The sequence below is a fragment of the Bombus huntii genome, chromosome 10 (assembly GCF_024542735.1).
Source record: "Bombus huntii isolate Logan2020A chromosome 10, iyBomHunt1.1, whole genome shotgun sequence".
NCBI classification, from domain to species: Eukaryota; Metazoa; Arthropoda; class Insecta; order Hymenoptera; family Apidae; genus Bombus; species Bombus huntii.
This window is the reverse complement of record NC_066247.1, coordinates 2484911-2500321: the sequence shown is the minus strand read 5'-3', so window position 1 is coordinate 2500321 and position 15411 is coordinate 2484911. Positions and strand designations below refer to the sequence as shown.

Sequence of the window (15411 nt, the reverse complement as noted above, 5' to 3'; positions counted from 1 at the left end):
TTTCGATTATCAAAGCGCACGTACGTAGCTCATAGGATTTTCCCTATCTACGCTCGTTATCCTTTCGCTAATTGGTAGATGGAAAATTTGTATTCGTTTATAGAGAAATTTGGAGATTCGAAAAACGCACAGAATACACGTATCGCGTGATATCGAGAAATTTTTCATTCCACTTTTTGTTCGAAATTTGATCGAAACGAGTGATGTTCGTTTGTTTGTTAAAACGAGAGCGTGACTCGGACACGAAAATACAATGACTGCAGCTATGAAAAACTACAAGCAGGATATTGATTCGCGAATAATTTTACCTCTGCGAAATATGTGCAGCCCTGGGTGTGGCTACGTCAATGGGTCCTACTTAAAAGCTGTAATTTACGACTGTGCTGCATCGTTCCCACGTAGTATACGTCGCTGGAAAATCCATTTGCTTCGTCTCGAAAATTCATCGTTCTATCTTTTCATCGATTCGATCGTTCAACGAACGGCAGCTGGTCACGAGAACATCCTTTAATTTCGCTAGGTACAGCCTCTTGATTTTGGAAATCGAAGGACTTCTTCGAGGATCATCAGCTCGAACGACGAATCGAGCGAATCGCGTGGAAACTTCTAGTTTCAATTTTCCTCCCGTTCTTTTCTCCTTCTTTTTTCTTTCAAATATCGGCCACGTTTAAATTAGTAATCGTAGCAGCTGTCAGGTAACTCGGTTCTTTTTATATTTACAAAGCGAATAAAACTCTCGCGAATATAACTCGATTATTCGACCAGAAAATACGCTTGCTGCAAGCTATCGCGAACTAAGCCGATTGACTTCTCGTTTCCAGCAAACAATTCGTACCGGTTCTGAGAATAAACGAAGCACGGAAATTAGAGGAAATCAACGGATGGTTCGGTGCCACAAATTCAATTTTTGATCACATCGTCGTAAATATTCTCGTTCGGCGAGCTGGTCGATCGATATTTTAGCGGGAAACCAAAGAGAATGGAAATTTGAGCGACCGATTCCTACTGCCTTTGTCGACGTCATCGCTTTTTTTAACGATCAACGACAGGAACGAGACCGCGATCGTCTCGATCGTGGTCGTGTCGAAACGCGGAAAGTCACGCTGGAAAAGCAATCGTAAGTGTACAGTAACGTATACGGATCGCAAGATCGATAATTCTTTGGAAAGCGGAGCAGCGATGCGCGCTCGAGTCGATTAATCGTCGTCGAGTAATTTGGAGGAGAAACGGCGCGCGCTTCTTCCCTTATTTCCATCGACAGAGACAAAGAGCGAGGGACGCGAGCAATGAATTTTCGGTAAATCGTCGTGTGCTGGTGTTTGCATTCGCGTCTCGCATTGGCGCTCGCCTCGGAAACGAATACGCTCGGCGGGAATGGCGTTCGGCTAACGAAAATTTAATCGACAAGCACGATGATCGGTAGCACACTCCGTTAATCTGGAAAATGAAATCACCGGTAGACTCGCGCGCACCGTCGTCGGTAATTATCCTAATAGAAAATGCATTCGCGGTACAACGTTGCGAACGCATCCGATCGCGAATAACAGCGACGACCGCCCAATGGATCGACGATCGTGGCGTTGCTGTCCGATAAAACCGCAAGGAAGCACGCACCAGGCGAACGAATAATTCGAGCGAACGTTCGATTAAACGAGTCGGCGCGAGTTCGTCGTCAAAGGGTTATCGACGGTCTGCCGCTCTCTTCGACAACCTTCGGCGGGATCGAAGCAAAGATCGGTAAACCGGAAAGCTGGAAAATTGAAAGGAACGCTCGATGTGCAGAGAGACGAATTTCGCGGTGTCTTTTACGGAAGAAGCGCGAATGTTAGCTTCTCGACGTATGCGGAGACGTTTCCTTTCGTTGCGTTACTTTCCACGTCTCGATATGACGCCGAGAGTCGTACACCGATTTCACGCCGAGCTACCTGTAATCAAATTTTCAGTGCGCATCGAGCGCTGTTTTATTCGTATGTCAAGAGGTTGATACCCGTATAAATCCGCGAATTTGTCGGACCGAAACCGGTTAAAGATTTATCCGACAGGAAACGAGGCAAAATAGCTGCGGCGAAAAATATTCGATGCGAAACAGGAATAGAGATCGATGTATTTCGACAAATAAAATAGACCGAATAGACTAGAATAGACGGAAAGAAGATGAGCCGGGTTATGGGGTTAGGCGAACGCTGTTGTACGTCCTTAGTTCACACGCGTCAATTGCCAGGAACGTTTCGCAACGAATGGCAACGGACGCGATCTTTCCACGTTCTCGAAGACTGTAGATTGCATCGGGCGTCGTCCTCGTTCCACGACTATAGCGATGCTCGAAAGACGCGGCCGATTACGTGTCCCGAGCGTATCTTGAGCACGATGGAAGCGGAGTGGTAATCGAATTAAGTACTTACATTATCGGCGTCGAAACGGTGCGATTCGAGTACCCGAAAACTGTTTGGACGGGTTCGAGCCTCGTCGTCGCCTTTCTCTTTAACGGTGCGCGGGTCGTGTCTCTAAAAATCATACGACATAATTCGAAAAATCCTCGGTCACCGTTCTAAACATCGTAGTTGGCGATTTCAAAACTCGTAGGCCGCGGCGATTTAAATTTACGCGCTGTTTTAATTACGTGCGAATATTTTCGATAAAATTTGTAGGAAGAATGGGTTTTAATGTGACTTAAAAAAATTCGCTTTTCGTACTTTCAGACGCTTACAATATGTAGTGGGAGTAAAATTTTGATCGCGAACGGGTATTATAAAGTAAATTAAATGGAATTTCGTGCGAGAACTTTCCACCAAGTAAGTATCCTCGCTACCGTAGGTATAATATCTATAACTATTGCAAATTCAAAGTATTCCTTTGTGTCGTGCAAACTCAGTTTTAATCCGTTACAAGAGGAATATAAAAAACGATCGATTAAACGAAGAACCAAAGGAGTCACGGATACCAAATATCTTACTACGTTATCCATAAGCCTTTTGATTTTCTAACAAGTTTAATAAGACTTTGCATACTTTCAACTAGCTTTATGCAATAATCGGTACAAACTTAGTTTCATTCTTCGTCGATAAACCGTACAGTTTAATCGTTTAGAAACCGTTTCTCGAAAGATTTATTCCGAAAAGAGAAAGAAGAGAGAAGTACGGTCGTATCTATCGGATCGATCGTAATTTCCGCGGAATAAAATAACGCGGCTCTCTTGGTCAATAATCGTTACGAAACTTGGGTCTCGTCTTCTGTTTGTTTCCTCAAACTCGGATCGATCATATCGGTTATCGTCGTTTCCTTTCGTCCGAATCGAACGAACCGGCCGAAGTAGAGAAAACGCGGAGAAACCTCGCGTTCGAAACCTGTGAACTCGATCGAAATGTAGGTTAACCCCCGCGTAGGAAAAGCAGGCTACTCCCCCTGAGGGAGGTTAGCGTGCCGCTTACAGCTTTGCCAGCTTGTACACACGTTGTCATTGCTCGAGTCACGATTTTTCATCTTTTCATCGGTTTCATCGTTCTCGACGTGATCGAGAAACACCACGATTTTCTTCTTCTTCTTCGTCGTCGATCGGTATATCGATTATCGGTGTATCTACGTTATCGCTCGTGGCTTTATATAAAAATCTCTGACAAGGTGGTCGTCGAGTTTCGCACCTGTTTGTTCGCCGCTTCGTTCTACTATTCTTTTGGTTTCCAAGTCACGTTATTCATCGAAATTCAAGATATTCGGATGGCTAAATCGCAAATAGTCAGCTCACGTTGCCAGATGTTCGAGTCTGCTTACGATTTTAACGCTTTGACTGCCACGCCGAAATCACCTGTTTCGCTCAGCACGCCACGGGAGTATTTTTATTATTCGAAGGATACAATGGCAAAATAATAATAAATCGACGATGTAAGACAACGTTCTTCCCCGATGGACCGTTTACCTTATTGGTGATCACGGGTGACCATCGTGGCGCCTTGCTAACAGTTGACAGCGACATATCGTAACGAGGCTTCGTTCGTTTCAACAAACCATTCGCATTCGGTTTTTCGTCGTAAACAAAACGTGCAGGATACATTGTTGACACGTGCAGAAGATATTAGTAAATAGTGTTTGTCATTGTATATATAACAGCAAGGTATGTGCACACTTCTAACTTCGATTACGCGATTATAAAGCAGCATTTACGATTATTTTCTAGGCTGTGTTTATAATAATATTCGTAGATTAGCCCTCAAACATACGGATGCAAACACAGTGCACCGTTAGATGCAAGATTCGTTCTCGTTTTCTCTTTATCGATGTTCTAACGGAAATGTTTAATCGTTCAACGGGGCACTTTTTATCTCAAAGTATCTTCTATTTATCGGTTATATTCAAAATGCCCTAACTGTCAATTTTCATAGAATTTTTACAATCGTAAGAAGTTGAAGCTCTCCGGTCGAACGACTTGCGACGTTAAATTAGACCGCGATACGTAAACTTGAACACTTGAAACTTAAAATACACAAACACGGGGCATAGTATATACGGTAAACAACGAAATACATGATCGCGTCTTTCAACTTGAGCCTTAACTCCTTCGCTCCAAATGTATTTTTGGGTCGTAATTGTTTACAAATAAAAAATAATACTCCTCAGTGAGTTACAAGCGATCAGTAAAAACGGCCAGATCTGAACCTGTTTTATCGTAAACCCAACCTGTTCTTTTGGGGACCAGAAACAAGCATAATAAATGCTTCTATACTTTACAAGATTTCTCAAGAAAGGAAAGGAGAAAGCGGTTTGTCACGCTACAAGTTTGTCAAATTATTAGTAAGTCAGCTCGTAAGTAACTTCCGGAATAACAATGTGTATGGCAGGCCTCCCGGAACAGGTAAGGAACAACGTTTAGACGTGAAACTGTATATAATGAATCGGTTGCCGAAATGGAAAAAGAAAAAGTGTCTTGTTTGGTCACCAAAAGGAACTAACGCGGTAAAAAGAACAGTTTTCTAATGTGAGACCTGTGAACGCAAACGCGGTTTACATGCCAATGAATATTTTCAAAAATTCCACGCATTACACAATTATAATTAATAGAAATATCCTAATCAAAATTATATTACTTCCGAGATGGATAAAGATTGTTTTATATCGCTTTAATATCATTATTTACACGTCATTGTAGCATTTAAAATCTGACACTTGAAAACTTGCAAGTCAAAGTATATTAGGTTGTCCAAAAAGTTTCTTTCGTTTCATAAGGCGATGGTGGACGAACGATAATTTCTGTTTTATATTATTTCATCGAATTAGGTGTGATCCGTTTCGTTCTATTTTTATTATTATATCCGTACATAATTCGATAAACTAATATAAAACAAAACACACTGTGCGTCTATTATTTCCTTATGGAACGAAAGAAACATTTCGGACAACCAAATACGACGAGAACAAGTCGGAGTTGCCGGTCGATATTCGCAATTAAAAGTCGCGGCGTTAAGAATTAATCCGCACTCTCAATTTCCTTCTATATTCTACTTATTCCGTAAACAGACAGCGTCAACGATCCGCAACTATCGTCGAGCCATCGTTGATTTGTATCTTTCTATAAAATTCCAACGCTGTTACCGCCAGCCAAATCGACCAAAATGTGTCCTAACGTTTCTACCATAAGCTCGACAGCTTCTTTGGCTCCTCTAGCCGAGAAGCAGGAGAAACGAAAGGCAAGAAAAAGAGAACGAGAGGGAAAAGAAAAGAGGAAAGCGAGGGCAAAAGAAGAAAGAGGGCGCGAGTTGAAATAATTATTAGACAGGTCGGAGGTAAAGCGCGACGTCGATTCGGCTTGCGTAACGTTCCCTCTCGATTATTTATCGTCCTCTCGATATACCTCTTGGCCGGAGTGGCGCGTTACCGCGTAAAATCGAAAGCTTTTACGGGGCCGTGTTCGCGCGTACCTAGACAACGGCAGAGGAAGCGGAAACGCGGCGCGCGAACCGTGGAAAAAATACGCGCGCGTGTCTGGTCCAGCGAGAAAGAGATTCCGATGGATGTTTTATTTTCTATTTTCCTGTCTCTGTGTTTCAGCCGACGCAACGAGATTGAGGCATTCCAGACACTTGGACGCGAGATCGCAGTTTCCTAACGAAGAGGAATTTCAGGTGAGTGCTTTTCGATTATACTACTTTTATTCTATCAACCGATTCTCCGGTTCGATCGATCGGCACGCTTGGATGACGTTGTGAAATATTTCTGCAACGTTCAATGATTAACGGAATCGGAGTTGTTTAGTTAAAGTTAGATCGCAGGGATCGGGCCATCGCGTTCGTTGAGCGAAAGGCTGACATTGAAAACGACTTCCGATCTTCCACGCGTTTGCCTCTTTTTGTCGAAATAAACGATTTCCGTATTTTTGATTCTGCTGTTCGATAGATGTCATTAAAACACACGTAGCTGTAAGAATATTTGGTTTTGGTATTTTATTACGTTTTGTGTGTTCCGAACGTACAGCAAGAAAAGCAGAGCTACGAACGCGAAAAAGAATATTTTACGTGTAACTTCAATTTTCAAAAAAATTAGATATTCATCGTATTACAGCACTGCGCGAAAGTCTACCTGTAGCTACGACGCGGAAGAACTGAACGCGTTTAATCGAATCACCGAGCTGTGGAAGTCTGAAAATTGTTTTCGTAGAGCCAATTAATTTTCCCTTGACAATAAGTCGAGATATAATCACCTTTTATAGGTTGCTTCGCTTCGTACCACCTTGCGAATCTCTCGTCCGATTTCTACCACGAGTTGTTATTTACAAAATCGTAAAATCGACCAACGATCGTTCTTGCTACAAAGCCTAGAATTTTCGTAGGCCACGGTTTTAGCCTATTTACGATAATGATCTCGCGATTCCTATTAATCCTATTAATTCTACTCTAATTCTAAAAAATATCGACAACGTTGTGTACAGAAACGGACTTTTAATTGCGAACTCTGTTTTTCCAAGGAAATAACAGTAATAACCGAAATTGTACTCGTTTGGCAGATGCAACTGAACGAAAACCACAATCACAAACCAGTGTTTTCGAATTGCTCGAATTACGCACCAGTAGTGAAAGAGGAGGAGCCAGTGGGCACGGTGGTGATTAAAGTGCACGCAGAGGACAGAGACCATCCAGACGATGGAGGTAAGCGACGTGTCAATATCTCGCATTGTGACCGAGAGTTTCACCAATTTTCCCGATATTTCAAATCCAAGAACGGGGAGATAGTCGAATCGCGTAAAATCTTTCTCGAAGGCAAAGTAGTAGAAAAATTCATCCGGCCAGAAGCTTCCGGCGCGTTGCTTTCGACTCGTCCATTATAACGTTCGACGTGGACTTGCTCCGACCAAATTCGATCGAAAACTGGACTGAAATTGTTCGAGGAAACGCTGCATTTTAGCCTTTTAAAACGTGTTTTTCTTTCACGCAGGCACCATCACTTATAGTTTCGTGACAGCTCCCGGCGAGAAACTAAAATTCGAGATCAACAACAGGACCGGGTTGATCCGGACGACGCAGGTGCTGGACAGGGACGAACCGGCTCGAGAAAAGGAAGCCTACCTGACCGTCCTCGCGACCGACAACGGAAGGCCGCAACTCGACGACGTGTGCACGTTCAAAGTGACCATCGAGGACGTGAACGACAATGGGCCCGTTTTTGACAAAGTGGTAGGTGCCGCGTGACCACCTCGAGAACCTTCTTCGAGCGCTCTCATGAGTCGCTCGATTCGTCCATATACCGATTTACGACACAGCCTAGTCGATAAGTACTTGGACATTCTCGCTTGGATCTTCCAACAGAAACGCGGTAATTAGCTTCGATCGTTAGGAAAACGATTAAAATAGGAGAGTTCGTGTTCGTTACGATTGGAAAGGTTTCTGAAAATTATTTGGAAGGGTTGGAAGAAAATAAGGAAATAATAACACGATCTTCCGACCTACTGGAACAATTCGAAATCATTAGCCTAAAGTATTTTACGTTATGCGCAATTGAATAGCGATATAGAAAACGTAATAGATCGTAGAGGGAACGAAGAGAACGCCGAGAGTAGAAGATCGCGCAGTTTCGAAATCCAGTAGGTATTTTTTTCTTATTATTTACAATTTTAGAAATATCGCTGATCGTAATATGAAAATATCGAAAATATTGCTGTTTCGTATTGAACGAACGACTTTAGTACGCGTAACTGATGGACGAAAATTTCATGGACTTTAAGATTCTATCGATTTTCATAACAATTTGCCAGGTTTACCTGATATTTCTTTAATCGTAAATGTCCTAATATCTACGAACCGGAGTCTACGTCCGATACGGTTTACGTATCGTCGCGTTTGTCGCGCCCATCCTCGCTCTATGTGTCAACGGCAACCACGCGTGCCCGTATACGTCGTCGAAAATACTACCCTCTGGCACGCGTTTCGTCTTTTTTCCATTTCATACACGTTTTACGGACCAATCGAATTTCCCGTAACACGGGTTTTTGCTTCGTCGAGCAACGAATGCAGCAGCGTATTTTCTCTTACGCTTTACGATACGATTGTGCTACACTAACCACCACCTCTTGCTTCGATTTCTTTCTTTTTCTTTTTTTTTTTTCAAACCTAGGTCTTTCGTGGATACGTATGGAAGGTTGGTCTCGAATTTTCCCGGTGTATATATCTATTTCGATGTTTTTTTATTTTCTTATTTCTATTTTTCCATTCTCTTTCTATCTCTCTCTCTCTCTCTCTCTCTCTCTCTTTCCTATTTTTTTTTCTATTTACGTCTTCTTTTTGTTTGTGGGAATGCGAATGCCTACGTTCTGTTTTTGTTACGCAGTGGATTACTACGCCTGCGTGATCGATCGAAGATCTCGAACGATCTCAAGGCGGAGTTTCTTATATGCGTCGGATGTTCGAGTTTGGCGTATTTACATCAGTCGTAACGAGGAAACGCGTTTCCCTTGTCCTGCGAATGTCCACGTTTATCTTCCTCCGAGAAATCATTTTTCATTTCCCTTCATTTTTATATATATATATATATATATATATATATATATATATATATATATATATATATATATATATCAGTTTTTCAAAGTGAACTACTCGTCGTTACGCAACTCGTTCGGGCGTCAACCGTAGTTGTATCGTGCAAGAACGAGATACGTCTAATTATAATAAATATAACGCACTTCCTACTTTCGAGAGGGACGAAAGTTTCGAGAATGCGTCGCGAATTATCCACGGACGAACGACGATAGCGATAAAGACTACGAACGATGTCGGCGATGAAAGGAAATATCATATCGTAGAAATAGCAGCGGAAGAAAGTTTCAGCTCGTTTTAAAATCGTATTTCGCGTTCTCTCTAATCTTCTCTTTCGCCAGACGATATACCAAACGACGAGGAATGCGCGACGCTCGTCATATCGGAAATGATGTATACGTCTAGTACGAAACGTACCAGACACGCGCATTTGACGCTTATAGGATAGAAAATCCCACTTTTACCGCTCGTATCGCGGCTTCTTTCGTCGCGTTTAGTTTATATCTCTGGACGCATGCACACGTAGATTTGTTTAGAGAAGGGCAAGACACGCTGGTGGGAAATAGATAGAGATTTCAGAAATCGATCGATACGATGCAGACGTATTTCCATATAACGTTGTTTTGTTTTTCTGGTGATCGTGGTCTCGCGTACAGGCGTATACCGAGTCGGTGCCGCAAGATTTGCCCCTGGGACGAGAAGTGATGAGGGTATCCGCCACGGACATCGACGATGGCAACAACTCAGTGGTCTACTACAGCTTGTTGTCTAGAAAGCCCGAAGACGCGGTGTACTTTCGAATCGATCGCAACACGGGTGTGATATTTCTCAATAAAACCATCGACGTAAGTATCACGCGACGCTGTTGATCCGAGACATTCGAACGTTAATCGAATTAATTAATTTTGACCCTTCGGTTGTGACGCGCGTGGCCGAGAGTACACGGTTCTCCTTCGTATACAAATAAACGGTCGATCCGACGCTTTCCGGAACAATCGGATTTTTCTAGCGTCTAATCGAACGTGGTAGAATCCATATGCTACGTTAATTCATAAACATGGACGGATGTCATGTAAATATTGGGTCGACAATCGAGTGATTGCGGATTTTCTCGTTACCGTCTAACGACAAAATCCGCAATCTCTTGGTCGCCAACCCAGCGTAACGCGTAGTACGAAATAATTCGCCCGAGCGTCGACTATAACGCGTTGCTGAACGAAAGGCTTTCGAATGGATCGAGTAAACCTTTTTTTTCCTACAAATAAAGCAACGAATCTGGTGAATTTCGATCGCCGAACGAGTGAGAAAGAGCGAAGCGAACCCGAGCCGAATGGGAGGAATTTAAACGATCGTGGAATATTTGCAGAGGAATCCGGATTACAAGTTCAGCATGACCGCGACAGCTAAGGATCAGGGCGACGTTCCAAAATCGAACACGATCGATCTGGATATTCGAGTGGTGGAGTCTCACAAGAAGGCTCCGGCTTTCTTACCAAGACCTGCCGAGCCGATTCGATTGCAGGAAAATTTCAGCGACTTCGACGCGAGTATCATCCGGCTAAAGGCCGTCTCGAACAGCGGAGACAACAGCGGTCTCTTGTTCGAGCTGGTTCCTGGTAGAACAGAGCAAACCAACAAAGGAAATACGTTCAGGTAAAGCGAATCTCTTATGACTAGTTACGATTTGCGAATGTCGTTATTCCGCCTTGCCAATTGCTCGAGTTAATTAACATTCGAGCGACGGCTAATGTGAAATTTCTATCGAAGAAATGGAAATTGAAAGGCACGTGAAGAGGTATCGAACGCGAGGAGAAAAATAAGCTTTAGCTAGTCGAGTGTATATTCTATAAAAAGTCGTTCTAATTTCACAAAATGCATAGATATCGACGTGCATAAAATTTCTATAAGAAATTACAGACCGGCCAGTTTGACCGCTCTGGTAATTCCGTTAACTTTTATGCGCTCTCAAGCTTCAATTTTTCTCTTTCTCCCGTGTCGATGTCATTCAAGATTCTGTTTCGCAAGGGAAATCGGCTGGACGTTAATACTTTGACTGCCACGTTGGTCATGTACGACTGGTACCATGGTTTCTTTCTTTCAACTTCTTACGATTGTAAAAATTCTATGAAAATTGACAGTTAGGGCATTTTGAATACAACCGATAAATAGAAGATACTTTGAGATAAAAAGTGCCCCGTTGAACGATTAAACATTTCCATTAGAACATCGATAAAGAGAAAACGAGAACGAATCTTGCATCTAACGGTGCACTGTGTTTGCATCCGTATGTTTGAGGGCTAATCTACGAATATTATTATAAACACAGCCTAGAAAATAATCGTAAATGCTGCTTTATAATCGTGTAATCGAAGTTAGAAGTGTGTACATACCTTGCTGTTATATATACAATGAGCAAACACTGTTTACTAACATCTTCTGCACGTGTCAACAATGTATTCTGCACGTTTTGTTTACGACGAAAAAACGAATGCGAATGGTTTGTTGAAACGAACGAAGCCTCGTTACGATATGTCGCTGTCAACTGTTAGCAAGGCGCCACGATGGTCACCCGTGATCACCAGTAAGATAAACGGTCCATCGGGGAAAATGTTGTCTTACATCGTCGATTTATTACTATTTTGCCATTGTATCCTTCGAACAATAAAAATACTCCCGTGGCGTGCTGAGCGAAACGTGTGATTTCGGCGTGGCAGTCAAAGCGTTAAATCGTCAAAAAAATATCAAGGTATTAAAAATGTTTTGCCGTCGTTGCTGCGCTTAGTGAAATTTCCTTAGCGTGCGAATACTTTCGGCGATTGTCGTACACGTACCAATATTTCTCCTATTCTCTAATTGGCAGATTGGAGTCAAACAAGGATGCCGCCGACATCAAGCTCTCTCAGCATCTTGACTACGAGAGCAACACGGTTTACACGCTGATCGTGCGCGTGCAGAACAAGTATCAGCTGGCTGCCGAGACCGTGATCGATATCGAGGTGTTGGATGTCAACGACAACATTCCAGTGTTTCGAGATCTGAAGAAAGGTAGAGTGCTCGAGAACGAGCCACCAGGCGTCCCGGTAATGCAAGTGCGTGCGATCGACGCCGATGGAACCTCCGCCCATAACCAGGTACGTACGTCTCTTCTTCCTCTTCCTTTGTCTCGATCAATATACATTAGAATACTCGTAGTAAATAATTCTCTTTCTCGAATTTATTATATTTTTGCCTTAGTGCGGTGAAATTCGAAATACGTTTAAAACACCGACATCGAGCATTTAAAAACATAACGCAAGCTACGATGTAATTTTTCGTTCGATTCGTATGATCCAGAGAGAAGAGCAACAGCGGCAGCGGGCTTAACAATACAAACAATGAAAATCATAGACGCATACAACCATCGGCGCATTCTCATCGTTTCACACCCTCGTGTTTTTCTAGGTCACGTACGAATTGGATAACTTTCGGGATCTTTTCGCTATCGATAAGTATACCGGTAACATCACCACTCTGACCACGTTCGATAGAGAGACCGAAGACACGTACAACGTGAAGGTGATCGCCATGGACAATTCTCCCAGTGCGCTGTTCAAGACGGGGGAGCACAACAAAGGTCAGCAAGTGTTTCGCATCGAGATCGCGGATAAGAACGACAACGCTCCCCATTTCACGCAAGCTGTTTATACCGCGAATTCGATCCTGGAAAATGCCAATATCAACGCGCCGGTCACCGAAGTGAAGGCCAATGATTTGGACACTGCCAGTCCGGTTACCTACAGCATTATATTTGGCAATACCGACGACAGCTTTTATATCGAAAACACAACTGGAAAGATCCGCGTGAAGAAGCCGTTGGATTACGAGAAGATCACGGAATACAATTTGACTGTGAGAGCTTTCGACGGCGTGTATAACGATACCGCTCAAGTGAAGATTTTTATCGAAAACGTAAATGACAATCCGCCGGTCTTCGAGGACTTTAATAAGAATCCTACTATCGAGGAAGAGAAGCTGGTGGAAGGTGAGCAACGCGTTCAGCGTTACTTTCATAGAATAGAATTTCGTGCTCATAGAATAAGAGTTCTATAGTCTGTAGAATACGTTTTGGTCGAATCTCGAGAGATCTGAAATTTCTGCTTCAAAGATCAAGACCGTGTTCTCCGAAGCTTGATTAATTTTATGACCTCGATACATCTTCCAATCGCGTTCCTCTCAATAAGACTATGTTCGAGCTTTTATTATAAGCGAGTTTGATTGCTATGCACTGGTTACAGGTTGTATCACCACTGTGGTCGCTTACGATCCCGACATCAAGGACAGGAACGCTGATCAGCATATCGCGTACTTTATCGTAAAAGAAGACCAACAACCTCTCATAGGTATCGACAAATCTGGTTGCATGACCTTGAAGAAACCTCTGGATCGCGATGGCCCCTTGGGATACTCCATGTGGACGGTAAGTTTCCTTTCAGCTGTGTACCTTTCATTTTAGTGCCATCGAGCGCTTCGTCGATCGGTCGGTGCAAAGCTGAAAAGACGATTAACCGAATGGCAAGGAGAGAGCGCTGTTCTCCATCGCTCCAGAGATTTGGTCCACGTAGTAAACGTCAGAATGAGTACCTTGCATAGATATTTTATACATTTTGCACACGATGCACATTTTCCACCTCGAATGCACAGAGGTCAGCAGTCGTTCGGTTTTTGGAATTCTCGTCGAGTCGCGACCAATTAATCGCCACTGGATTTCCTCGGAAGAAACAGCGAAACTTATCATATCCGATTGGTTTCAGGTGATCGTTATGGCGCGAGACGAAGACGGCTCCCCGACAGCGCTACGAGAACTCGTAATGGTGAACATCACGTTAATCGATATAAATGACAACGCGCCATTCCTCGACATGCCCTATCCCGTAGTATGGGGTGAGAACAGGGCTCCCGATAAGATCACGGAATTGAAGGCTCGCGACTGGGACTCGGACGAAAACGGACCTCCTTTCCAATTCGAAATAGACAAAAATACCGCTGACGACGAGATTCTAGCCAAATTTGCTATTCGAGACGCCGAGTTGTTTGCTCGTGTCGAGTTCGATCGAGAAGAACGAAAGAGTTACGACATTGCGATTGCTATCACGGATAGCGGAAAGCCACCCATGACGGGAACATCGACGTTGACCGTAATCATCGGTGACGAGAACGACAATGCTATGTCAGAAGGTTCCAGCTCTATATTTGTCTACAATTATAAAGGCGAGGCTCCAGAAACAAATATCGGACGAGTGTATGTAAACGACGCTGACGATTGGGACTTGCCAGATAAGCATTTTGCCTGGGCATCGACCCACGAAGGATTTACTTTAAATCCGAAGGACGGTATGATCACGCTGCTTCCAGGAATCTCGAACGATACGTTCGTCCTCAAGTTCATAGTCACCGAATACAGCATTCGCATTCCGCGACATCAGGTGAACGCGTACGTGAACGTCACGGTGAAAGAGCTGCCCGAGGAAGCGGTCGCTAGGTCCGGATCCGTGCGGTTCTTCGGAATGACGGCCACGGAGTTCGTCGCTCCTGGCGAATCTGGCGTTAGTAAGAAGGAAATATTTCAGGAGAGAATAGCGAATATGCTTAATACTTCGGTGGAGAACGTGGACGTGTTCACGGTGCTTCATTCGCCGCATCATAACAACAATAGTTTGTTGGATGTACGGTTCTCGGCGCATGGCAGTCCTTATTACGCCCCTGAGAAACTGAATACGATCCTGGCGCAACACACGGAAGAGATCGAACGAGAGCTAAAGACAGATATCTTGCTGGTGAATATCGACGAGTGTCTCATCGAAAAACAGCATTGTAACAATACTTGTCGTAATTATCTGAATGCAAGCACGGTCCCGTATCCGGTTTATACGAATATCAGTACGTTCGTTGGAGTGCGAGCTGTGGTAGATCCACAGTGTACTTGTCATGTTGCTGAACCGATCGTTTGTCTGAATGGAGGCACACCGTTGGCAGATCGATGCGAGTGTCCTCCGGGTCTCGAGGGGCCGAGATGCGAGCTTCTTGGCATTGGTTTTCATGGCGACGGTTGGGCTATAATGCCGCCACCTGGTCAAGCTTGCGACGATTCTCATTTGGGTTGGTATATTTCTTTCTTCTTTCCTTACTCTTCTATGCTACGCGTTACAGCGATGCTAGTTTAAATTTCAATACAGCAGTGTGTCCACAATTCAAGTGTAGTAAATTCTCGTTACTCGCAAGGAAGGTCGTTTAATTTATAATGGAGTTGCATACAATTGTATACAATTATACGTATGGAAAGAACGTCCCGCAGAATTCATAAGGACGTTTAAAGATACACATCGTTTATCACAAAGATAGACATCTGTTATGGCTG

General features: G+C 43.4%; 1 protein-coding gene across 1 annotated transcript in view; it reads left to right on the top strand.

Annotated features, from left to right (window-relative positions):
* The window catches only part of LOC126870710 (DE-cadherin), a 92277-nt gene that overhangs the window by 68303 nt on the left and 8563 nt on the right, over positions 1 to 15411 (top strand). The window contains exons 2-10 of the mRNA XM_050628659.1: positions 6040 to 6113; positions 6992 to 7133; positions 7420 to 7658; positions 9674 to 9862; positions 10384 to 10670; positions 11878 to 12148; positions 12459 to 13038; positions 13292 to 13473; positions 13808 to 15152. Coding sequence (XP_050484616.1) covers positions 6040 to 6113; positions 6992 to 7133; positions 7420 to 7658; positions 9674 to 9862; positions 10384 to 10670; positions 11878 to 12148; positions 12459 to 13038; positions 13292 to 13473; positions 13808 to 15152 — 3309 coding nt within the window. The remainder of the gene's footprint in view (positions 1 to 6039; positions 6114 to 6991; positions 7134 to 7419; positions 7659 to 9673; positions 9863 to 10383; positions 10671 to 11877; positions 12149 to 12458; positions 13039 to 13291; positions 13474 to 13807; positions 15153 to 15411) is intronic.